Source organism: Apodemus sylvaticus, chromosome 1 (assembly GCF_947179515.1).
Source record: "Apodemus sylvaticus chromosome 1, mApoSyl1.1, whole genome shotgun sequence".
NCBI lineage: Eukaryota > Metazoa > Chordata > Mammalia > Rodentia > Muridae > Apodemus > Apodemus sylvaticus.
In genome coordinates this window covers 102,070,329-102,092,756 of record NC_067472.1, presented here as the reverse complement: position 1 = coordinate 102,092,756, position 22,428 = coordinate 102,070,329, and the positions used below count along the sequence as shown (strand labels likewise).

At 38.8% G+C, this 22,428-nt stretch overlaps 1 protein-coding gene across 1 annotated transcript; it reads left to right on the top strand.

Annotated features, from left to right (window-relative positions):
• The first annotated feature begins 2,632 nt into the window (after nucleotides 1–2,632).
• LOC127680789 (olfactory receptor 51B6) lies at nucleotides 2,633–3,580 on the top strand. Its single transcript, XM_052176478.1, has one exon. The coding sequence runs from the start codon at nucleotides 2,633–2,635 to the stop codon at nucleotides 3,578–3,580; it is 948 nt and encodes a 315-aa protein (XP_052032438.1).
• The last annotated feature ends 18,848 nt before the right edge of the window (nucleotides 3,581–22,428 follow it).

Genomic DNA, 22,428 nt, shown 5'->3' with positions numbered 1-22,428 from the left:
AAGACTCAGTGAAGCAGTATAGGGCAAAACCAGAACGGGGAAGTGGGAAGGGGTGGATGGGAGGACAGGGGGAGAGAAGGGGACTTATGGGACTTTTGGGGAGTCGGGGGCTAGAAAAGGGAAACCATTGGAAATGTAAATAAAAATATATCTAATAAAAAAAAGAGTTCAAAGGAAGGTGGATGTGGATGTGAACTGTTCAAACCTGAAAGAGGTTTCTAGAGATCTGCGGGATGCCTGGTTTACAGAGTGTGAAAGTTCTCATCAACAAAACAATCACACTCTGAAGGAGAGACTTGTAAAGGGTGGATGGCTGGGAGGTTGAGCAATAGTCTTGGATTTACTGATGATTCCTCCACTCTGCTCAGATCTGACAAATGAGCATGTGTAACCCAGAGAACACTCTGAGGAAAGTGAGCAGGAGGGCTCCATGCTTGAGTAAAAAGAGAAAGGCAGCAGGCTGTATTAAACGGCTAAAGATCGCACCCAGGCCTTACGCCTGCATGATCCGCAATGAATAAAGGGACTCTGGTGCTTGGTTAGTGCCGTCCATTCATAATATGAACCTATTACCTGAAAGACCTGGAGTGATGTACGTACCTACAAAATGAATTGCGTACGTGATACTGCAGATGGCTGAGAGAGATAAAGACTAGAATTATTTATTCACTACATTTATGTCTTTGCAGGATCTTCCCTTTTCCACCTTGTCTCTGTTTCATTTCTTTTTCTATTTATTCTTCTACGAATACTTGTAGAGCATTAATGTAACACAATAATAGAAAAGGTTTTATTCTAACATCCCAGATGTTTTATGAAGTTAAAATTTGCAAAAGAATTTAAATATCTTCACTGCAAGAAAAACATTCTAACTGTGTAGATAATAGATGTAATAGTTAGCTCCACTACGGTAAACCTGTCACAAGGTACACTTATATTAAATCACAATATTGTGGAATTCAAACACACAAAGTTTTAGTCACCAGTCTTGCATCTTTAACCTGCCATAAGCTACACACTTCTGAGCCTTTCCACGACAGGAAGGAATTAGCTATTTCTATTTTTCTCACGTGTTAAAAAGGCCCTGCTCCCCCAATTTCTCCTAGTCTAAATGGTACAGGACCAATATCATCTCTAGCAACATCAGAATTTCTCATTCAAAACTCTTCAACCTCTTTTTGTCCAGCAAGGCACACTATTTACTGGACAAATGAAGTCTAGTCTAGCAGGGTTTTTTTTTCTTAAAGTTATACCTCCCTGAATTGTTTTATTCCCCACCCCCACCCCCATAGACTTCATAAGAAAAATCACTTGACAAATCTCAGGGTAAATGCTACAGATCTGTGCCTACTGCAATTTTCGTAATGACAAAATTCAAAATGATACAGCATTCTCTTTTCTGACTCTCATCTGTTCTTGTATTTAGTGCTAAAAGCATGACGAAGATGGCAATCATTGGCACCTTTTATAAATGACAACCCTAGATCTCAAGTGGTTCGCCAAGTTCACTGCAATTAAGAAATTGCAGCAGTGGAACAGCAACCAAATTCAAAGAGTGAAGTTCGGTGATCTTGGAGACACATTTTCATGATGAAGGTGGGTTCATGAGTAATGTCTAAAAGTTTGACACTATGTAAGATGCACAGTCCATATGAGATGTGGAAGAAGATGGTCACATTCTTTCTGGCTAATACCAGAAGATGAATGCCTCCTTCCAACAATACCTTAGAATTCTGAGTCATGAAGCTTTCTCAATTTATTTATGTTCCATGAGAATCTTCAGTTATTGAAACATTTAGACATGTGACCATGTCTAAATAATCAATTTCTAATTTGCTTCTTAAAGTAGCTGACATGTAATAGTCCTTTGTCTAATGTTACCAAATTGTTCCTCCGAGGGATTATCATAGACTTGTTTTATTGTTCATTTTTATAAGTGTATTAGAAAACTTAGAATCTTTTGGAAGAGCTCATGGGAAACTAGCGTACTACACTATTTAATAACTTGGAGGCTCATTTGTTTTGGGTAAATCCATATGCAGGTCAGTGGTGTAACATTTTTCTCCCTCCCAAAAATCATTAGACCTTTATCATGTAAAGATTACTTATAAGCATAATGGATATAGCCAATCCTAAAATTAACTTTTTTCTACTTACAATTTTCTTTACATTACTTTGCAGTCACATATCCATGCCTAGTCTTCGAACAATGCTTAGAAGCTTTCTAGCATTCTGTCTCATTTATTCTGGGCAACCTTTGGGTCTATTCTAAATACCAACATTCAGGATGAGGAGTACCATGAAAATAGCCCTGTAAATACCAATACTATTAAAGCACTATTCAACAATACCTCATTTTCTTTGGAAAATAGAATTTACAGATTTCATCTAAGCCTAACCTTCACCGATACATAATGTACTTTCCAATGATATGAGCTCTGGAAATGTATATAGTTGTTCTTGACATATCCTGTTTTCCCATACCTAGAAAGCTCCTACAAATGATTGAATTATCATTGTTTTTTGGAAAGCAGGACCACTGATCATCCACACAGCAAGTAGCATCCTCAAGGGACAAATCCTAAAGAATCATGTTTGATCATCTTATCTGAAGGAAATATGTCTGTCTGAAATGCCTGCAGTGTGGCTGAATATTTCCTCTTCCCCATTCCTGCTCACTGGCTTCCCAGGTCTGGAGAAAGCCCATCACCTGATCTCCCTCCCATTACTGATAGCCTATATCTCCATACTGCTTGGCAATGGCACCCTTCTTTTCCTCATTAAGGATGACCATAACCTCCATGAGCCTATGTATTATTTCTTAGGTATGCTGGCAGCTACGGATCTTGGAGTAACATTGACCACCATGCCCACAGTGCTGGGTGTACTATGGTTAAATCACAGGGAAATTGGCCATGGAGCCTGCTTCTCTCAGGCCTATTTTATCCACACTCTCTCTATTGTAGAGTCAGGGGTCTTGCTTGCCATGGCATATGACCGTTTCATTGCCATTCGCAACCCATTGAGGTATACCACCATCCTTACTGATTCTAGGGTCATCAAGATTGGCATAGGTGTAGTGACAAGGGCTGGTCTGTCAATCATGCCAATAATCATTCGTCTACACTGGTTTCCATATTGTCGATCCCATGTACTCTCCCATGCTTTCTGTCTACACCAAGATGTCATCAAGCTAGCCTGTGCTGACATCACATTCAATCGTCTCTATCCAGTTGTGGTCGTATTTGCAATGGTCCTGCTAGATTTCCTGGTCATCTTTTTCTCCTATATATTAATTCTCAAGACTGTCATGGGCATTGCTTCTACAGACGAGCGGGCCAAGGCCCTCAACACATGTGTCTCCCATATCTGTTGCATCTTGGTTTTCTATGTCACTGTGGTTGGTCTGACATTCATTCACAGGTTTGGAAAGAATGTTCCTCATGTAGTTCACATCACAATGAGCTACATCTACTTCCTTTTTCCCCCTTTTATGAACCCTGTCATCTATAGCATTAAGACCAAACAGATTCAAAGTGGTTTGCTTCGCTTATTCTCCCTGCCTTGTTCTAAAACATGACTCTGACTGCTCCTGGAATATAAATCTAGTGACAGTGTTTCAGGAAGAAGCACCCACACTTCAGGAGAGATATACTAACTCCTCTGCTATTTGATTGCTATTTATTGCTAACTTGATATGCCATAATGTATTCACAATGCTGAATGCTATGTCAAGATCTCACTTGATGCTAACTGTTTACCTTAGGTAACTTAAGCCATTTATTGAGCTTATGACACTCAAGTACATACATGTATGGCTTTTGAAGTTTTAGAATGGTTCATACTATACTATGTCCTACCTGTTTGGTCAAAGTCCATAATTCTCTATGTGCTCTCTATACACTGGGCTTCCTATGGGTAACTTTGCTCATATGCAGCTTGTTAATGGTTCTAGAAAACTATCTTGAGTGAAATGAGCCAGACTCAGCCTCAATTCAGGATGATTAATCTGGGAAGAGCATGTATATGAAAAGCCTGTTCAGGTTCAATATTGATAAACATTTATCAAATAATAATACCAATAATAACAATTTTAAAGCAGAAATATAATCCTAGTCCAGATAACCATCATCTTAATAAGTTTGGTTCCAGGCACTACTGAATAGACAGACATAGATGTACTTTGATTTATAAAAATGCATAAAAAATCCTATTTGGAGAATACAATGGTTAGCACTAGATTGGGAGATCTGGTACACAGAATTCCAGAGCATGGCATCCTGGTCATATGTCTGGGACGGGAAGGATGAGAAAAACATAGTCAATGGTTATTACTGGAAAAGAAATTATCTTTTCTTTCCCGAAATATCTTTCAGATATTATGACCTCTTAAAAAACCAGTACACATAATTCAAAAAATAAGTTTTAAACGTTCCAAAAGAAAAACCATTCTCATGAGCAGACTCACAGGATATAAAATGCTAGGATAATCACTCAGCCAAAGACATGATGAACAGCTTCTTCTCTAGTAGCTGGGCTCTAGCACACTAGCCTTCCCAGTGGTCACTACTGGCTGCATCTACTCCTTCTCACAAAAGGTGATCATTTTCTCAAACTTCTTGGTTTTACAACTAACTTAGAGAAAAGAAAGAGATATCTTTACAACAGTTTCAAAGCTACTAGAAAAGTTTTATCTCATCTGCCCAGTGAACTATTTCTTGTTTTAAATTATTTTTCTGCAACTTGGCTTTATGTTCTGATTTTGTGTAAAAGCTATGTTTCTCCTTTCATAACTCCAAGAGTTTCTTCCTTAGACAGGAGAAAACAAAATAATTTAATAATTGCTGTGCTACAGATTTTACCAAATAGATTATTTTTAATAAAAATGTAATTTTTATTAAACCAATGAAAGTAAGTTTAAGTGACTGGTTTTCTCTGTCTGTGTGACTGTCCATGATTTCCTGCCTATGTTTCTTCTATTTTCTCTAATAATGTGTTCCAAAGTGTAGACAGACCAACCTCATCTAGAAACTTCAAAACTATGAGGGCTTGGCTGTGGCTCAATTCATTGAGTTCTTGCCTGGCATGTGTAAAGCATTTGATTCATCCATGAACAGCACATAAAACTATACAGTGTGGAGATGCACACCTACAATCCCAACACTTAGAAGATAGGGGCAGGATGATCAATAGTTCAACATTATTCTACCTACATAGAAAGTTTCAGGCCAGAGTGTAATGCATGAAGTCCTGTCTCAAAAATAATTTGAAAAAAAAAAAGTTTGATTTTTCTCTCTCTCAGAATGAGTCCAGGGGCAATCTATCCTATATCACACTAATCACTTCCCATTCTCCCTGTAGTCATTCTGCTTGTGAGCTCTGTTCCACACAGCTATTAGGGATATTATGATAACAGTATTGTTAAAAGATCTGTAAATTGATATATATGATGGATACCACCTTGAGTGTCATTTGATCATTTACATTTTCTATAATTCTTCTTTTTGCTTTCTGTGGTGTCTAAATCATTTTAGGTGTTTTCACATTTCATCCCAGAAAAGGAGGTTGTAATAGGCAACAGGATGAAGACATGTTAGGCTATGAGAAAATTTCTATCATGTGTTTGGGAAAATACTGAAACAGGATAGAACCAAAGAATGTTATCCAGTGGCCACATACAATAAAGTGAGGTTTGCACATACAGTGTGGAGCAGAACTGAGACAACATATCAAAACCAAAGAGCAACAAGCAGATGGTCACTACTGTCTTCTGGAATCTCTATGCCCTGCCGTTCTTTGGCATGAACAGTAGAAATAGATAACAAGTGTTCTAACCCTGCTTGCTCTCAGTTGGGGAACAAGGAGGTATTCTTGCTGCTATGGAATTGTAGAGAGATGTTTTGCTCCAGAAAACAGTGGTTAAGGTATCTGTTATTAGATGACTCTCACAATATATCTATTACTATGGTTCAAGGAACACTTCTGTCCTGTTTTTCACCATTTTGCCTGTGAAACCATTTTATCTGTACAAACGTGGTATAATAAGCAGTACTTATGCAAACTTCAAGGTACACAGAGAAGATTTATTGTTTATTTGCAGCTATACCTTAGTAATATATAGAAGACACTTTAAGACATTTGGATCAATGAACATATTGGCACCTCTCTGAAAACTTTTGTTCAAGTTTCCTGTTATATGTGAATATCAGTTAGACTTCCCAGGTTTCAATAAAGACAGATGTTCATTCTAACTTTAACAAGGTAATTGTGACACTTGTGTTAAAGTGTCAGGCACACTCCCATCTGACTGGGGCCAGATGTCTGTATTAGCAGTTGTAGGAGTATGATAAGCTCAGATGGGATCAACATCAAAGTACAGCTGCTGGCAGGGGCCAGCTGAAACGACAGGAGTATATGATAATGGATATAGTTCAGGGCTTAATAATAAATAGTCAGTTGTTTTGAGATTAGACTACAAGTTAAGCCTTGAGAGTAGAACAATAGTGGGAAATCTGCTTTAATAGCAGTGCAGCTTCTTGTCTAGAAACACAGTAATGACTTAGTCTATTGTTGATAAGGTCAGCCTCTGCCTCAATGCCCAGGAGGAGCAGAGACTCTTTGTAAGAAAATATTCCACTCTTATTTTGCATAAAACCCGCATGATGTAGCCAGGTAAGCTCACTCTTCAAACTACATTGCTGCATTTCAGGAACACAAGCAAAGTGCTACATTTCTCACATATCTTGAGGTTTTCTAAGAAAGTGTGTGTGGAAATGCCATTAGCCAGAGGACAGGAGCACAGCTGTACACCAGACAGGAGGACATCTGAACACGGACAGGAGCACAGCTGCACATAAGACAGGAGCACAGCTGAACACAGGACAGGAGCTCAGAAGCACAAAGGACGGGAACACAGTTGCATACCAGACAGGAGCACAGCTGCACACCAGACAGGAGCACAGCAGCACAGCAGACAGAAGCACAGCTGCACACAGGACAGGAGCACAGCTGCACACAGGGCAGGAGCACAGTTGCACACCAGACAGGAGCACAGCTTCACGCAGGACAGGAGCTTGGAGCACAAAGGACAGGAACACAACTGCACACTATTGCCCTCAGTAAAGGGAGATATTCCTTGAGACTTCTAGAGACCTAGACTATAGCCAAATTAGAGTTTATAGCTTCAACTCTGAAGAGACTTTTTGGTACTAGATAGTTCAGTACATCACAATGGTTATTTTTCAAGATATTTTAATATAGACTTGAATGTGAAGGATGATGTAAAGAGAAGCATTCAAAAGAGAGTGCTTCATAACCAAGTCAGGGAAGATGTATCCCAAGGTGGGAAGATCAAAAGTCAGATGCACTCAAGTGTAAGTACTGGTTTCTCCAGTACTTACTGGAGAATAAGCAATTGGTTGTCTTAGCCATGTGTACCATTTTGATGACTCTCAAGTTACATCTCAAAACATTACTTTGAAAAAAAACCATTTTAATATGGGAGTTATGTAAGGTCTCTCTAAAGATACTCTCTGATTCAGAAATAGCACTAAGACTGCACAAAGGGTTCAATACATGTCTTTTCCCTGTAAATGAGGTTTCTGGTGAGATTCCTAGAAAACTGGGGCTTTATGTCTGAGAAAGAAGAGCTGTGAGCAGTTGTTAATACAATGGAATTCTCATTTTGCTGGTGGCAAAGGCTTTAACTAGATCTATAACAAGGCCTTCATTCCCCCACCCCACCCCCACCTTTCTATCCTGCCTCACAATGACTTGTTACTTCCACATATAAGTAGCTGCTTTAACTTTTTCCAAGAACTATCACTTCCTGATTAGTTGTTCAATCCTAGCTGCATATACATGCAAGCAACATGGAACATAATCAGCGGGTTGCATTTATATATTCACTCATCTAAATGTATATATGGCAACTGTAATTAAAGAAACGCAGGTCACTGTGAAATTGGGAGGGAGATGTAGGTAGAGACATGGGAGATGTAGAAAAGAGAAGAGGGAGGGTGTGATATAATTCTATTTTAACTAAATTTTTAAAAATTAGAAAAAGAATTATCACTTGTATATCACACTTGGTCTTCTCAAGAGCAGTCCAAATCATGTATTAAAATGAGCACTGGGGGAAATGAGGCTTTGAAAGGTTACTCAGCTCACTGGAGAAGGGCATAATACGACTAGGATTCAGGCCAGGAATCTGAATTTATGTCAGGAAGCTCTTTGTACCTTCTGTTTCTTCCTGATACCTCTTTAAGACAGAGTGCATCACTGGAAAATATCCCAGTGACAATTTGTAGACTTGGAGAATGATGTCTCTATCTCCCTTCTTTTGTGGCTAATTCAGTATTGTATCATATATTAATTACCTTGGGTTACTTACCTGAGAAGTTTTTTTTCTAATCTCTTACATCTGGTTATAGTTTTATATTAATTACCTTGGGTTACTTACGTGAGAAGTTTTTTCTAATCTCTTACATCTGGTTATAGTTTCTTATTCCTATAGGAGCCACCATTCCATTCTGCTTCAGACAACATACTCTTATCTCTCCCAGAAGTATGGGAGATCCCAAGACCATTTCTTTGGTTTTGTTTTTGTTTCTAAAACAAGGTCTCACTGCATAGGTCAGACTGGCCAGAAACTCCTCATAAAACTCAGGCTGGCTTGGTGCCTGCACTCTTCTTCTGCCAAATTGCCCAGTGCTGGAACTTTCTGTACATGCCAACATCTTTAACTCTAAAACCATTTTTGTATTTGTTTTTGATTTATTTATTTACATTCCAATGTTGCCCCCCTTCTCTGTCCCCTCTCCAGGATATTTTAGCCCCATCCTCCCCTTTGCCTCTTAGACAGTGTGTCTGTCTTTCTTGTCTTATAATTAATCATTACTGGGTCAGATTTAAAGTAAGGAACACACACTGGTTTTAAGGAAGGCTCAATTTCAGAGACCTGTTGCTTCTACAGGTCTTGGAAATAATTGATTCCTTAAACTCAGCCTCCAGGTATATGCCTTGCTGACCCCAGCCTGTCCTACTGCTGAATCTGTGTGGAAAGAGGACTATCCTTTCTTATGGAGATTTTTCTCAGCAAGAAATTTCTACTTGGAGTGGGGCCTGTGTCCTGCTCAGAGAGCTGGGGAAGGAGAGAAGCCCCATGGCCATATACGCTGCCTGCTGGGACAGAAAAGGGTCTCAGGTACTGTATCACCCTGAGCTTTAGATCTCTGGTGGTGCAAACCACCAGGGGTCTGCCTTCACTGAGGAACTGAGCACATAGGCAGTTTGTCTGCCAGCCTGCCTGGAGTGGGGCCTGTGTCCTGCTCAGAGAGTTGCAGAAGGAGAGAAGCCCTGTGGCCATATTCGCTGCCTGCTGGGACAGAAAAGGGTCACTAGGTACTGTATCACCCTGAGCTTTAGATCTCTGGTGGTGCAAACCACCAGGGGTCTGCCTGCACCAAGGAACTGAGCACATAGGCAGTTTGTCTGCCATCCTGCCGGGCATGGGGCCTGTGCCCTGCCCAGAGAGCAGCAGAGGAAGAGATTCCCTGTGGCCATATTCGCTGCCTGCCGGGACAGAAAAGGGTCACTAGGTACTGTATCACCCTGAGCTTTAGATCTCTGGGGGTGCAAATCTCCAGGGGTCTGCCTGCACTTAGGAACTGAGCACATAGGCGGTTCATCTGCCAGTCAGTCCGTCCCGGGACCTGTGTCCTAGGTGAGAATCAACAGAGGGAGTGAAGCCCACCACACCATCTTCCCTCCATAATAGAGCAGACAGAGAATACCTGGTTGACCTTGACAACCTAAGTATAATATTGCTTGAGGCAAGACTGAGCAGGGCTCCAAAGGCAGGAAAAAAGAGGAAGAGGAAGGCAGCATATCAGTAATCTGTGCCAGAGGAAACCCAGTCATCCAGTGTTCCAGAAATAACCTTAAAGAACCGTAGTAAGTTGAAGCACCAGCCAGTGACAATAAGACCATCTAACACCTGGGAGAACTAGATGGCTAAAGGCAAATGTAGGAACATTACTAACAGAAGCCAAGGTATTATGGCAGCATCTGAAGCCAATTCTCCAACAATAGCAAGTCCTGGATACCCCAACACACCAGAAAAACAAGATTTGGATTTAAAATCACTGGTCATGATGCTGGTACAGGAACACAGAAATGACACACTTAAAGAAATTCAGGAGAAAATGGATCAAAATTTAGAAGCCCTTACAAGGGAAACACAAAAATCATTGAAAGAAATTCAGGAGAATACAAAAGCCAATAAGTAGGCAACGCAAAAATCACTTAAAGAAATACAGGAGAACTTTGATAAACAGGCAGAATTCATGAAAGAGGAAACACAAAAATCTCTTAACGAATTAGAGAAAAACACAAACAAGCAAATGACAGAACTGGGCAAAAACTTCCAGGATCTAAAAACAGAAGTAGAAACAACTAAGAAAGCACAAAGGGAGACAACTTTGGAGATAGAAAACCTTGGGAAGAAATCAGGGACCATAGATGCAAATATCAACAACAGAATACAAGAGAGAGAAGAAAGAATCTCAGATGCCGAAGATACCATAGAAACCATGGACTCAACAGTTAAAGAAAATGAAAAATGTAAAAAGCTTGTAACCCAAAACATCCAGGAAATCCAGGGCACAATGAGAAAGCCAAATTTAAGGATTATAGGCATTGATGAGAGTGGAGATTTACAACTTAAAGGGCCAGCAAATATCTTCAACAAAATTATGGAAGAAAATTCCCCTAACCTAAAGAGAAAGATGCCCATGAATATACAAGAAGCCTACAGAACTCCATTTTTTTGTTTGTTTGTTTTTCGAGACAGAGTTTCTCCATATAGCCCTGGCTGTCCTGGAATTCACTTTGTAGACCAGGATGGCCTCGAACTCAGAAATCCACCTGCGTCTGCCTCCCAAGTGCTGGGACTAAAGGCCTGCGCCACCACTGCCCGGCCCTACAGAACTACAAAGAGACTGGACCAGAACAGAAATACTTCCCGTCACATAATAATCAAAATACCAAATGTTCTAAACAAAGAAAGAATATTAAAGGCAGTAAGAGAAAAAGGCCAAGTAACATATAAAAGAAGACCTATCAGAATCACTGCAGACTTTTCACCTGAGACTATGAAGGCTAGAAGGTTCTGGGCAGATCTCATGCAGACTCTAAGAGAACACAAATGCCAACCAAAACTACTATATCCAGCAAAACTCTCAGTTACTATAGATGGAGAAACCAAGATATTCCATGACAAAACCAAATTTACACAATATCATTCCACAAACCCAGCCCTACAAAGGATAATATGGGGAAAACACCATTACAACAAGGGAAACTATACCCTGGAAAAAGCAGGATACTAAGCTTCTTTCATCAAACCCAAAGAAGATAACCACACACGTATAAAATTAAAATCAAAAATGATAGGAAGCAATAACCACTATTCCTTAATATCTCTTAACATCAGTGGACTCAATTCCCCAATAAAAAGACATAGACTAACAGACTGGTTATGTAAACAGGACCCTACATTTTGCGGCATACAGGAAACACACCTCAGTGTCAAAGACAAAAACTACCTTAGAGTAAAAGGATGGAAGATAATTCTACGAGCAAATGGTCCCAGGAAACAAGCCGAAGTTGCCATTCTAATATCAGATAAAATTGACTTTCAACCTACTGTCATCAAAAGAGACATAGAAGGTCACTTCGTGCTGGTCAAAGGAAAAATGTAACAAGATGAACTCTTTTTTTTTTTTTAAAGATTTATTTATTTATTATATATAAGTACACTGTAGCTGTCCTCAGATACACCAGAAGAGGGCGTCAGATCTCATTACGGATGGTTGTGAGCCACCATGTGGTTGCTGGGATTTGAACTCAGGACCTTTGGAAGAGCAGTCGGTGCTCTTACCCGCTGAGCCACCTCTCCAGCCCCCGCAAGATGAACTCTTAATCCTGAACATCTATGACCCAAATACAAAGGCGCCCTCATTCATAAGAGAAACTTTTCTAAAGCTCAAAGCACACATTGCACCTAACACAATAATTGTGGGTGACTTCAACACTCCTTTCTCACCAATGGACGGAACAGGAAAACAGAAACTAAACAGGGAGACAGTGAAACTAATTGAAGCTTTGGACCAACTGGAGTTAACAGATATATATAGAACTTTTCATCCCAAAGCAAAAGAATATACCTTTTTCTCAGCACCTCATGGTACCTTCTCCAAAATCAATCATATAGTTGGTCACAAGACAGACCTCAACAAATATAAGAAGATTGAAATAATCCCATGCCTCCTATCAGATCACTATGGAGTAAAAGTGTTCTTTAATAACAATAAAAACAACAGAAAGTCCACATACACATGGAAACTGAACAATACTCTACTCAATGATACCTTGGTCAAGGAAGAAATAAAGAAAGAAATCAAAGATTTCTTAGAATTTAATAAAAATGAAGGCACAACATACACAAATCTATGGGACACAATGAAAGCAGTGCTAAGAGGAAAACTCATAGCTTTGAGTGCCTCCAAAAAGAAATTCAAGAGAGCATACACTAGAAGATTAACAGAACAACTGAAAGCCCTGGAAAAAAAGAAGCTAATTCACCCAGGAGGAGAAGAAGACTGGAAATCATCAAACTCAGGTCTGAAATCAATCAAGTAGAAACCAAGAGAACCACAAAGAATCAACAAAACCAAAAGCTGGTTCTTTGAAAAAATCAACAAGAGAGATAAACCCATAACCAGACTAAAAAGGGCACAGAGAAAGTATCCAAATTAACAAAATTAGAAATGAAAACGGAGATATTACAACAGAAACCAAGGAAATTCAAAAAATCATCAGATCCTACTACAAAAACCTGTGCTCAACACAACTGGAGAATCTGGAGGAAATGGGCATTTTCTTAGACAGATACCAATTACCAAAATTAAACCAGGATCAAATAGACCATCTAAACAGACCCCTAAAGAAATACCCCTAAAGAAATACCCCTAAAGAAATAGAAGGGGTCATAGACAGCCTTCCAACCAAAAAAAGCATAGGACCAGATGGTTTCAGTGCAGAATTCTATCAGTCCTTCAAAGAAGACCTAACACCAATACTCTTCAAACTTTTCCACCAAATAGAAACAGAAGGAACACTACCCAACTCCTTCTTCAAAGCCACTATTACACTGATACCAAAACGACACAAAGATCCAACTAAGAAAGAAAATTTCAGGTCAATTTCCCTTATGAATATCAATGCAAAAATACTAAATAAAATTCTTGCCCACTGACTCCAAGAACACATCAAAATGATCATCCACCATGATCAAGTAGGCTTCATCCCAGGGATGCAGGGATGGTTCAGTATAAGGAAATCCACAAATGCTATCCACTACATAAACAAACTCAAAGAAAAAAACCACATGATCATTTCATTAGATTCTGAAAAAGCATTTGACAAAATTCAGCATCCTTTCATGCTAAAAGTCTTGGAAAGGACAGGAATTCTAGGCCCATACATAAACAGAGGATTCTTCAGCATGCAATAATGACACATGCTCCACTATGTTCATGGCAGCCCTATTTGCAGTAGCCAGAAGCTGGAAAGAACCCAGGTATCCTTCAACGGAGGAATGGATACAAAAAATGTGGTATATTTACACAATGGAGTACTATTCAGCCATTAGAAACAATGAATTCATGAAATTCTTAGGCAAATGGATGGAGCTGGAGAACATCATACTAAGTGAGGTAACCCAGTCTCAAAAGATCAATCATGGTATGCACTCACTGATAAGTGGATATTAGCCTAGAAACTTTGAGTACCCAAGACATAATCCACATATTAACTGATGTCCAAAAAGAATGGAGGAGTGGCCCCTGGTTCTGGAAAGACTCAGTGCAAGATTATAGGGGAATTCCAGAACAGGGAAGCAGGAAGGGGTAAATGGAGGAACAGGGGGAGGGAAGAGGGCTTATGGGACTTGTGGGGAGTGGGAACCCAGAAAAGGGGAAATCATTTGAAAGGTCAATAAAAATATATATCAATAAAAAAATATTGTTCATTTATATATGTATGTATGTATATATATATATATATATATATATATATATAGAGAGAGAGAGAGAGAGAGAGAGACTTAAAAAATCATCAAAGTGACTCTACTATTTTGTTTCCCCTCATATCATTAATCTAAATGTACATCTTGCATTGAGTTACAATACAGGCAGGAATGGAGCTTTTTATTTAATGCTTATGACTACATTTGGCTGAAGAATTGAGAGCCATTGACTACTGAAGGCTAGAGTTTCCCACGGATGTGTCTACGATTGTTTTTTTTTTCCTCTTAAATCTACACAACATGAGCAATAATGGTGCAAACCTAAACTCTCTCAGTCCTATGTCTTGCATCTTCTACTCCAAAGATGATTTCAGTCATCATCATGAATTCTGCTTCAGGCATTGCAGTTAGATAAGCAGTAATTTCATCAATAAGGGATAGCTCTATATCAAATGTGAGGTCATTCTCTAGGTTTTCTTAAATATCATTTTGAAATCTTGCATATTGTTTTCTGAAAAATACACAATACTCATATTGGGTAAAAAGGAATAAAATGACCATGACTCCAGAAAAGTTATATATAACAACAAAAAAAGAAATTTCTACTGCATTTTCAGAGCCCACTAAATAAATGTCACCTCACTGATTATTATTCTAAGGTGAATACACTTTTGGAAATTATAAAGATAAATGAACAGAAATGATTTACAAGAAAGTGGATGACAAAGAACGTTAATGAAGAGCTCAGAAATAAATGCCTTTGGTTGGCCTAAAAGTAAATCACTATTGAAGACTTGTAAAAATTAGAAGTTAAGTAGAACCATCCTTAAAGTAAGACCTGACTGTCAAGGACTTTAAAAGTAGTTTTTACTCAGTCTCAGAGGGATGAATTTATGGAGAACTTTTGAGTCACCTGTTAAAAAAATCTTGACAGTTTGTAGGTTCTATAGATTCTGTCAACTTACAACCCATACCTGTGTCATCTTTCCTCTAAAATTGTATTGATATTCTCAAATATTTCTGTTACAGCATTCTAAAGCCAGTGGCTATTTTTGTAGTTTTTTAAAAATCATTCCATTATAGAAAACCACAAATGATCAAAATGCAAAGTTATAGACCCAGTCCCAAAGGATACATCTACAAAACAACTCTTGTACCTAAGGCCTAGGGACCTTTGTGGAAAAGGGACTAGAAAGACCATAGGAGCCAGGCAACCAGGGAATTTGCTGAGAGATTTTATCTCCTGGGAATGTCAGGAGCCTATAGGGTCTCACCATCATGGCTGCCTAAACAAGAGCTGAACAAGGACAATAGACATGCCGAAGTAAACGGGGAAAATGCCAAGAGGGCTGAACCCTACACAAAGTACTACAGGCAACTAGGGAAAGCTGGAAAGAGAAGAAATCGTCTTCCCCAAGGAATGGTAGACCATTTGGTTATCTAATACCACAGAACCATTGATCTGCGCTGAAAACATACATATGAGTAAAATTATACAAATTGAACAGATTATATTTAGGAATATATATACATATATATATACATACATACACACACATGCATATATATAATGCATGGAAAACAATTAATGAAAAAAGAGGAAAGGGAAGAAGGAGCACTACATCAGAGGGTTTGGAAGGAGGAAAGGGATGAGGGAAAATGATTTAATTGTAAACTCAAAAATGTCACCAAATTTTTAAGTTTTTTTTTTAAGTTTTGTTAATCCTTGCAATAACCACTCACTATAAGCAAGACCTTTCTATTCCGGGGCTACATAATGCTGCATTACAATGAGCTGCACTAAGGTTGTGACATGCTTATACTGATTGGGTGACAAACTCAACAGGCCTTAAAGAAGCTTCCTCCTCCCTAACATAGTTTCTCTATGAGATGATAGAGTGACACAGGACTAAGTGTATAGGACATAACAGATCTGCTTTAGTAAGACAGGTGTTAAAGATATTTGAGCTCAATAGTCTAGTGAGGGTTTCTGTGTGAAGGAACATCATGATCAAAAATCAAGCTGGAGAAGAAAAGATTGATTTTGGCTTATACTTTTATATTGCTGTTCATCATTGAAGGAAGTAAGGACAAACTCAAATAGGGCAGGCACCTGGAAGCAGGAGCTGATGGAGAGGCCGTGAAGAGCTGATGGTTACCGCCTTGCTCCTTGTACCACTCCTAGCCTGCTTCCCCATGGAATTCTGGACCACTAGCCTAGGAATGGCACCGCCCACAATGGGCTGGGCCCTCACACATTGCTTAATTAAGAAAATGTTCTGCAGCCAGATCTTTTGAAGGTATGTTCCTCATTGAGGTTCCCTCCTTTCAGATTTCTCTAGTTTGCGTGTCAAGTTGGCATAAAACCAACTAGCCCATCCACAAAAACACAGACATAAAGGAGAAAATGGTTTCCTCTTCAAAATGGCTAGGCAGTGTGGACTTTGAGAAAGGGAGAGCTTTCTCTTGCACAAGGTGGCAACTACTGCTCTATTATTATTTTAAACTAAGCATGTGTACACATATGTAAGTATAGAGGGAAGTGGAAGATGGACTAAAATAGAGTCCAGCAGTATCATTCCAGCCTTAAAAACCCATATTAATCCTCCATCACCCACTAGAGTTCACCCTGTACCTGGGCCTTGGGTACGGAGAGAGTGAGTTGATGTTGCAGGTATTTCTCACCTCAGAGGCCTGAAGAGATGCAAACTGCTTGGGGGTGTTGAGGACACTAGGTGAGGACTTCTTTTAGATCTGCTTGTGTGAAGTTGGCATGGGAGCTAAGGTTTGGTTAGGATTTCTAGCACAAAAGCCACTCAGAGAGGTTTCTATCTTTTAAATTCTGAATAAATTAGGGAATAATTTTATCTCCCTCAAAGTCAGAATTGTTCTTCAAAGTTTGTTGGATATGGGGTGTGCATATATGTGAGAGAGAAAAACAGATCATTCTCGAAGAACAAATGGGTCTGGAATTCTCGATTGTGGGGCAAGTATAGATCTTATGGCAACGTAGCCCTGAAAGTAAGCAGATTCAGGAAGGTGACACCCCAGTGCCGGCTTAAATTTAAATTTATCTTTGGCCTGTCCCCCTCCCCCTGGTGGCTACACTAGAGAACTGCAGCATGTGCATTGGCCAGCGTCAGCTTGGGAGCCTCAGGTTCCAATGAAGCCTGGCTAGACCAGCAAGGGTATCAACTCTGGAAGGAGTCTGCTTATGTGTAACTGATATTGTATGTGTGAGAAATACGGTAGTTTGACTCTGTATTATTAATGTCTCCCTCTCCCTCTTCCTCTTCTTCCTCCTTCCTCCATTTCCTCCTCCTCCTCCTCTTCCTCCTCCTCCTTCTCCTCTTCCTCCTTCTCCTTCTCCTCTTCCTCCTCCTCCTTCTCCTCTTCCTCCTCCTCCTTCTCCTTCCCAGGTACTGCATGTACTAAAATCCAATAGCATGTTTACAAACAGGAAACTCTTGTTTCCAATATTTATAATATTGGATTTTTCTACTATTAACAGATCTTGTACATATCTTTATAATAATGGATTCAGACACGTAAATAAGATAATCAATACAATCCTGGTTAAAGCCTTAAATGACTAACTTTAACATAGGTTTTCCATGACCCCATATGAATCTACCCTCATTTGTTTCCATTCATATATCCCAGACCCCAACATTACCCAGGAAATAGGCACAGAGCTAAGGGCAGGTGCTTTGTGGGCCACAACATTCTCATTCTGTCCTCAATACTCATAAACAACCTCTGTGTTTTACTGTGTGCTAACTGTAGTTTCACAAATTCTGATAGACCACCTACTTTTTTCACTAAATATGAACTTTCTGTCCATGTACATATAGGACTCAGGTTGGAGTTCCTCACAGTGGAGACTAAACTCATGCATTTGGATTAAAATGTATAAGAATGATTAATTTTAGCAAACATTCAAAATAGACTATAATATGATAAAATAAACCTAAATATCAGTTGGGAGAGCAAAGAAGTAGAAATATAGAGTGCTTTGTGTTTGTGTGTCTGTTTCAGTATGTTCTTTGACTGCTATTGCTTAACTCTAAATATTTAATTATATAATTTACATAAGAAAAGCATTAGTGTGATTTGCTTGTTTGTTTTCTGAGACAGGGTTTCTCTGTGTAGCCCTGGCTGTCCTGGAACACACTCTGTAGACCAGGCTAACTTCAAACTCAGAAATCCACCTGCCTCTGCCTCCCAAGTGCTAGGATTAAAGGCTTGTGCCACCACTGCCCAGCATTATATGGATTTTATAAATAAACATTGTAAAGTCAGTAGTAAAGTCTCTACACACATTCTTCTGGTCCATTTTCCCCAGTTGAAGGATATGACACAGATTTCATGCTACTCTCTATAAGACCATCCTGGTGCATTTTGAAAGGAACAAAAAGCAAATACATTGACTGATCCTATCATGAAGTAAAATTGTCATGAAAACATGAACTTGCACATCCGAGGAGTAATGAAGGCAAGAGCAGCTAGGAAATCTGATTGCTGTTGATCAAGTAGGAAATATCCTATGTATTCCAAGTCAAATAAAGAACCTTAAGGAAGCCTGAGATGTTGGCCTGTACAAGCATTTACATGTAAAAGCAGGCAATTATATAAGGAGCGATTAAAGCAGAGTGGTCTCAAAAATATGAAGTGGCTGGCAGAAAAAAATAATTTAGCAATTGAAAAAGCAGAAATAAACACCGAGTATATAATCAGTGTAGGAAGGTAAGATATTGAGGTAGTTATGACTCTGGACTTGAAAACAGATGTACATTTAGAAGGCAGTGAGGCGTTCCATAGATAACCCATGCATACATCACACCCAGCTTTCGCAGGAAACTATTCTTTGTCATGGGCAAAGGGAGGAGAATGCAGTCACAGCTAACAATCTTGGTTCTTCATAAAGTAGAAATAAAATGCAATGTGGTTGGATGACTTTCACTGCTGGACCCAACCCTGCACAGTTAGAATGCTCCAACTTCAGGTGACTCTGTTCAAGGAGGGATGGGGGAGTAATCAAAACCTCTGACTACATTGGTCCCAGCCCTAGGGACTCCTTCTTGGTCCTCAGGTTCTCCCAGTTGAAGTGAAGCGCTTTATAATCACAGAGAAAGAAGGAAGATAAATACTTCCCTAACAGAAACTAGCCTGGTTGATACCTCTCCCTGACCCTGCAGCCATTCTGGTCTACAGTAAAAACTCCTCTGATTTCATGAGTTTTATATTATCAGCAGCTGGTGAGTGTCCACCACCATCTTCTCTTGGAGTGGTGTAATAGGGAACCATACAAAAGAGGGTGGAGGATATGCAGGAAGCAGTTGGGGGGATGAATGAATATTCTGAAAGGGTGGTGATCATGGAAGGGGCTGTTCTTAGGTCTAATTCCGGCTTCTCCCTGACATGTTTCAGTAACCTTCTGTGAATGTATTATTCATATTTACGTCACTGAAGCTCAGGTGTTTTTCTCTTGAAAAATTAAATCTAAGAATCTGAGCTCTGTATAGGATGCCCTCTACTTCTGATATTCTCAAAGAAAGTCAGGATCAGGATCAGAGAGAAGGGCCTGATATCCCTGGAGACGATGAGAGACCATCTGCAGTGTCATCTTATGGTTAGGGAGCAGCGATGCCTTATCCGCATGATTGTGGCTTCTGGGCCCATCAGGCTCTTTCTGGGTGATGCCCTGAGATTAACTTTGCGCTGGCACCAAAGGATCAGCTTACTGCTCTGTGCGTGGCCCTCCTTGCCCAGGTCTGAACTACACTCGGCATGCCTCTTTCTCTGCTAAGTGCATTTTCTGTGCACACACCAGAGAATCTAGCTCTGCTGTGCAGGAATTAAGCTGACAACCTTTCATAACGATTTTACTATCCCAGCATGATCTCCTTCTCCACAGCTCTCTAATCTATGCAAAAGAGGTATGCTTCACCATGGTGGGGACATTCTCGGGATCTCATTATGAGGAGTCAGGTTGGGATATTTATGGTCAAAGCACATGAAACAGTGTTTCTACCAGTAGGTCATTCTAGAAATAGCAAATACTAAATTTGAAAAAAATAGCTATAGCAAAAGTAGTTAATTGTTCATCATTTATGAAGAAATCCCATTTTGAGAACTTTTCTCATATTTTACCTACATTTGTTCTATTTTGACTGTTGCAGCTTCACAGTCATTAGGCAGAGATTATGAATTGATAGACAAGACTTCTGTTTTTCGGTGGGAATGGCAACATGGGTGTTACTCTCCCTCCAAGAACCATTGTCTCACATGCCAACATAAATTACCTATAACTTTCATTCTAAAAGGAGTTAGAATCCCAGTTCCACCATCGTCTTTGTGGACTTCTTGATTCCATCAAATCCTTCTTCTAGTCTGTTGTGCTTTGTCACACTGAAGTCAGTGACAAGAGCCAAGACCAAACTCCAGACCCAGGCATGTAGTATAAGAGTTGAGTAGCATGACCACTCACCTCTTTATTTCATTCTTAGTGCAGATACTACAAGGTAGAACTCACCATGTGACGGGAATCCAGAGGTATCAGAGAACCTAGTCTACTAGATTAAAAAAAAAGAAGAGTTAAAAAATCATTAGTTTTAAATACATATATATGAGGGACACGTATAAAAATATACATGTAAGTGCTATATGTAACATATAAATAAATTGTGTAACATAAAGTTTATATAAACATACATTTTTCTTAGCCATCTATCCAAAGATCAATTATGAAGTATACATAGTATAAATATATATATAATCATAATTTTAATATGTGTGTATTTATATGAATGTCTTTATCTTTTTATAACATTTTAAATACAACCTATAATATATAAAACTATAAATTACTGATAAGTAATACATATTTTATAAACTATTAGTAAGTTTTTAAAACACATTGTACATGATTATACTTACACTAATGTGTATGTACTCTCTTCCACATAGAAATACATTCCCTATGTAACTATTAAAAGTATATACTTCAAGAAATATATATGTGCATTACATTTCAGTAGTGTTACATGAAAGGGATGATGTGAATACTGAAAACTCTCCTAATTCTATAAAATGAAGTCACGGGAAATCTGTAAGAACAAATATTTGTACTAAGTCTTAAACAGTCAGCAAGCATTTACTACATGAACTTTTCTAACTATACAATGAAGCTGGGAGAAAAATGTAAGAAGGAATATTTTTACTAAGTCTTAAACAATAAGGAAGCATTTATGAGTTGGAGGGACAAAGGCTGTTGTTTGCTAAGAAAGCAAGGAATATAAAACTAAAAAAAAATAATAATTAAAAAAATGCATGGAGCATCGAGAACATGAGTGTATTGAGTGGAGTAAAGAAATGACCAGGTAGGGCTTCGCCAGGCGCACTATACTACAAACAATTGTATGACATTAGGATAATATACTTTGGAATAAAACATGGTTTATATGCCATCTGTGAGATATTAATAAAAAATTTGTAGTTATGAGAAACACAAATGTGTAAAGATTTTACATTCTTTGTGAATTGTTCCTCAGCTCAAGGAACTTGACCCATTACCACAGTTTTAGACTGTGCTGGAAGGGAAGGTAGTGAAGGCCGGCCACAGTGGCTCAGAGTTAGCACTTTTCAAATAACAGTAGAAGGTGGACTCTGGAGATGGAGGATCTAACATTGCAAGTTATGTATCAGAGAGCTCATCTAGAATGGGAAAACTAAGAACTAAGATGATGATTGATGATTGCAAAGATAAAGACAAAGGAATACATGAAGGGATCCTTAAAAGGTATGAAAGGTATCAAAAATTGTAGTAGATATTTGGAAATAGTAACTGATTTCTAAAAGTCACAGGAAGAGGAGAATTAAGGTGATAAACTTGAACTCAGTGGCAAATGTGTTAAGTATAATTGGCATATACTCACTTGGAAACAGACATTCATACTGGCTACATAACAAAACAATCTAGACTAGAGACAAATATTTACAAGTATCTTCATGATAATAAATAATAATACAGAAGTTAAGAAGTCTAAGGTCAGATGGGTTTTGATCATCCTGTCATAATACATTTAAATTATTAAAGTGCTTATTCTCTTATGACTTTCAAAGTTTGTTAATTCCCTGTTCCTTAATACTTGACCACTGCATTGTGTATATATAAATAATTAGTTTTGTCACAAAATATGCCAATATATTCTGGTAACAGCTCCCATTATGTTCCTCCATCCCTTACTCAATGTTTTAGAGAAAGAATACATCATTGATGGATAATCAAGTGGTAATTAAGATTTGCCATTTTCATATTCACTTCAGAAACACTCTGA

Excerpts from the sequence above, each read along its gene's own strand:
- LOC127680789 (XM_052176478.1), top strand. The coding sequence starts at position 2,633 with ATGCCTGCAGTGTGGCTGAATATTTCCTCTTCCCCATTCCTGCTCACT.